The 3708-nt window shown below is 34.9% G+C and overlaps 1 protein-coding gene across 1 annotated transcript; it reads right to left on the reverse strand.

Moving 5' to 3' along the window:
* Positions 1–2433: 2433 nt before the first annotated feature.
* LOC133182037 (neuronal acetylcholine receptor subunit alpha-9-like) lies at positions 2434–3708 on the reverse strand. The gene has a single exon (XM_061316747.1). The coding sequence runs from the start codon at positions 3706–3708 to the stop codon at positions 2434–2436; it is 1275 nt and encodes a 424-aa protein (XP_061172731.1).

Consider the following 3708-nt stretch of genomic DNA (forward strand, 5'->3'; position numbering starts at 1 on the left):
TTATATAAGGCAATAGCATTTCACACGAAAATATAATTAAAAACTTATTTTATCTGGAAATTATTGGAACTACGAATTCCGGGGCGCGTTTGATTAACACATCTTTGCACTTACACAAATTTTAACTTTATCCTTAATATTTAAGAAAAGAAGCGATTTTGTTATGTATTAATGAAAAATATTACATATATAATCCAGAAAAATCAGAGTAGAAATGTTCGAAAGCAAAACAAACTCACCAGTATTGTCAGTCCGTGCTCTGTGATGTGTATAGAGTTTAACAAATTGAACACACCCGTGAAACGTAAACTGTTTTTGTAAACAGGGCACGAGCTCTGTTATTGTTAATGTTTACGATTCACCGGGTGTGTTCAACTGTTAAACTCTGCACACACCACTGTGCACGGACTTACAATACTGTGAGTGGGTTTTGCTTTCGAACATTTCTACTCTGAATTTTCTGGGTTATAGTTATAATATTTTTCATTAATACACAACAAAATTGCCATTTTCTTAAGTATTAAGAATAAAATTAAAATATGTGAAAGCGCAAGGATGTGTCAATCCAACGCGTCCATAAATTCGGAGTTTTAATAACTTCGATATGAAATAAGATTTTTATTATATTTTAGTATGAAATGCTATAGCAACATATAAGTCATGAAATTATACAGAAAATTTGAGAAAATATTAACTTCAAATCTGTGTCCAAGCACCTTTAACAAACCTCAATTTTGTTCACAGGTGACCACTACAACCTACACAATATACATGTAATACATGTACATGTATGTAGATTTGAAAGGTCAGCAATATCCTACTTGTTGGATGTTATGCATATATGAGAACATTTAACTATCCAATCACTTTAAATCTTTTATAGAGTTTGTAGAGAAATAACTCTTTTATGTCTAATATGAATACTTTAATGAACTTGAATGAAAAGATACCAGAAATACTGCGGAAAAAAATGATGATGTCTAATGTTTGAGAAAACGTGAGATTTCTGAAATCCTCCCAAAAAAGTAAATAAATAAATAAATAAATAAATAAAATCGTGATCAACAGGTTACATGTAACTATTTATCGAGAAGATTTCATTAAAGCAAAAAGAAATCTTGATTCACACTAGAATAAATATGTGAAACTTATGTGAAACCTTCATTACACAGTATACATTAAAGTTTGTTCAAATCATGCCCCCCCGGGGAAGGCTGGGGCCGCAAAAGGAGATCAAAGTTTTACATATATAGAAAAAACTTTTAAAAATCTTCTCAAGAACAACAAAGTCACATTTAGTCATATTTAGTCATATTGATATGGAATCATCCTCAGGTAGTGTAGAATCAAGATTGTTCAAATCTTGACCCCTGGGGGTAGGGTGGGGCCACAATGGGGATCACAGATTTACATAGGAATGTACAGAAAAAACATTTAAAATCTTCTTCTCAAGAACACCAAAGCCACAATTAGTCATACTGATATGGAAGCATCCTCAGGTAGTGTAATAGATTCAAGTTTCTTCAAATCATGATCCCTGGGGGTAGGGTTGGGCCACAATGAGAGATCATAGTTTTGCATAGGAATATATAGGAAAAATCTTTAAAAATCTTCGTCTCATAAATAACAAAGCCATAACCACAATTAGATATATTGATAGGGAATCATCCTCAGGTAGTGTAGATTCAAGTTTGTTCAAATCCTGATCCTTGGGGTAGGGTCGGGCCACAATAGGGGATCAAAGTTTTACATATATTGGAAAATATGGAATATTGGAATATATTGGAAAAATCTTTAAAATCTTTAAAAATCTTTTCAAGAACAAAAACCCATGATTAGTCATATTGATATGAAAGCATCCCCATGTATTGTAGATTCAAGTTTGTTGAAGTCATCCTCCAGTAGTATATGGTGGTACCATAATGGGGGATCAAAGTTTTACAAATGAACATATATTGGAAATACATGTATCTTTAAAAATCTTCTTCTCAAGAACAGAGCCATGATTAGTCATATTGATATGGAAGCATCCTCAGGTAGTGTATATTCAAATTTGTTCAAATCATGACCCCCCCTCCCCCCCCCCCCCCCGGATAGTGTGGCAGACATCTTTACAATTCCGTTTTCAAAAACAGCAAAGCCATGATTTGTTATATGATTATAGAAGCATCCTCAGAAAGTTTAGTTTCCATTACATTCAAAACATGACCCCTTTGGGTAGGGTGTGGCTAGAACAGGCAATCAAAGCTTTACATGAATATACAGGAGAAAAAATCTGCTGATGAATAACAGCAGGGCCATACTGACGCAGGGGAGTGTTGTGGCCCATGGACCTCTTGTTTAAATTGCCCAAACAATGCAAAAGAGAAGGAGAAGAAAAATTCCCAGCATAAAGTCTAAATGTTTTATTTAAAAATTTATTGAAAAAATCTTTCACATTAATGCTATCATAAGGATGAACCACTGAATGGCAACAAAGATGTAAAAATAGTACGTCACTACTCTGTCATATCCCTCCGCTAATATCTTCCAAGTTACTTTTTTCTCTACTCCAATATCTTGCGCATCTTTTTCAGCAACAGAATATTTCTTTTCAAAAGCTACATCCAATTTCGCAGACTTGTCAGCAACTTTAGACTTCTTTTTGGGTTTTCTACAGATGTGGCACAAGAATCGCAGTCGCAACACATTTAGCATAAAAACACCTTTACTTGAGACTTGTAAAATAGGGTCTTTGAAATGGAAACGCATCGTGACAACAGCCAACACGCATATAAGTGTGCTCATAGACATCGTAACTATTAAGAAATATGACATTAAAGACATTGGCTCGGACGATTTAGGCATACTGTCACTAAGCAATGTCATAAATACAGCAAACGATAGAAAAATTGTTATAGCATAAGACACACGTTCTCCACTTTCAACCGGCAAGGCAAACACTAGAGGATTTAGTAAAGATAATAGAAGAATAGGAGCTAACATGTTTATGACGAAATAAAGGGATTTTCTTTTCAAAATGAGTCGAATTTCAATTAAACTATCGTATTCTCCAAGTTCAGAACGCTTCATTGTTGTCCCTTGTAACGTCCACTGAGCATTCGAGGAGTAGTAAGTCGTATCCGCTGACGTCATATTGTTAAAAGGGATTAATCTAGCTTCAAATGGCAAATATCCCCACAGAGCTAACGTGAAAGTGCAGGATTGTGTGTCGAAAGGAAATTTATACATGTCAACGTTGCACAAAGTTTGAATCAGACCCGCTGGTGTCCAGGATACTATTCCGGTGTAACGAATTCTGCTCAAAAAGTCTTCATCCCCAATAGCTTCCATTTTCTTGGCTGGGTCAATCAAAAAGATATTAGGAATCCATAGTTTTTGCTTTTGAACTGGAATTTCCTCGATGCCACCATAGTTGCTTGGTATCCAAGTCAATCGAAAATCATGCCAAATTAGCATAAAGCCACTAACAATGGAGAGTGTTCCAGACACCTCATCAAAATCATTCACAGAAAAAACGATGGGCATAAGAGAGACCTCTAAAACTTCAGACATGTTCTGTTTTGGTCGGATATCTGTTGAGTAGTTCTTAAATACCTCCTGAAGAAGTGATTCAGCGTCAGTATAAAGAAGGCCATGAACAGATGTTAACGATATTCCCTTAATAAACAGTAAAAACAAACACAAACTAGCAGATTCTTGCTTCAT

This window comes from Saccostrea echinata, unplaced genomic scaffold (assembly GCF_033153115.1).
Source record: "Saccostrea echinata isolate AGI-Se365-2 ecotype Australia unplaced genomic scaffold, CSIRO_AGI_Sech_v1 ptg000001l, whole genome shotgun sequence".
Lineage (NCBI taxonomy): Eukaryota > Metazoa > Mollusca > Bivalvia > Ostreida > Ostreidae > Saccostrea > Saccostrea echinata.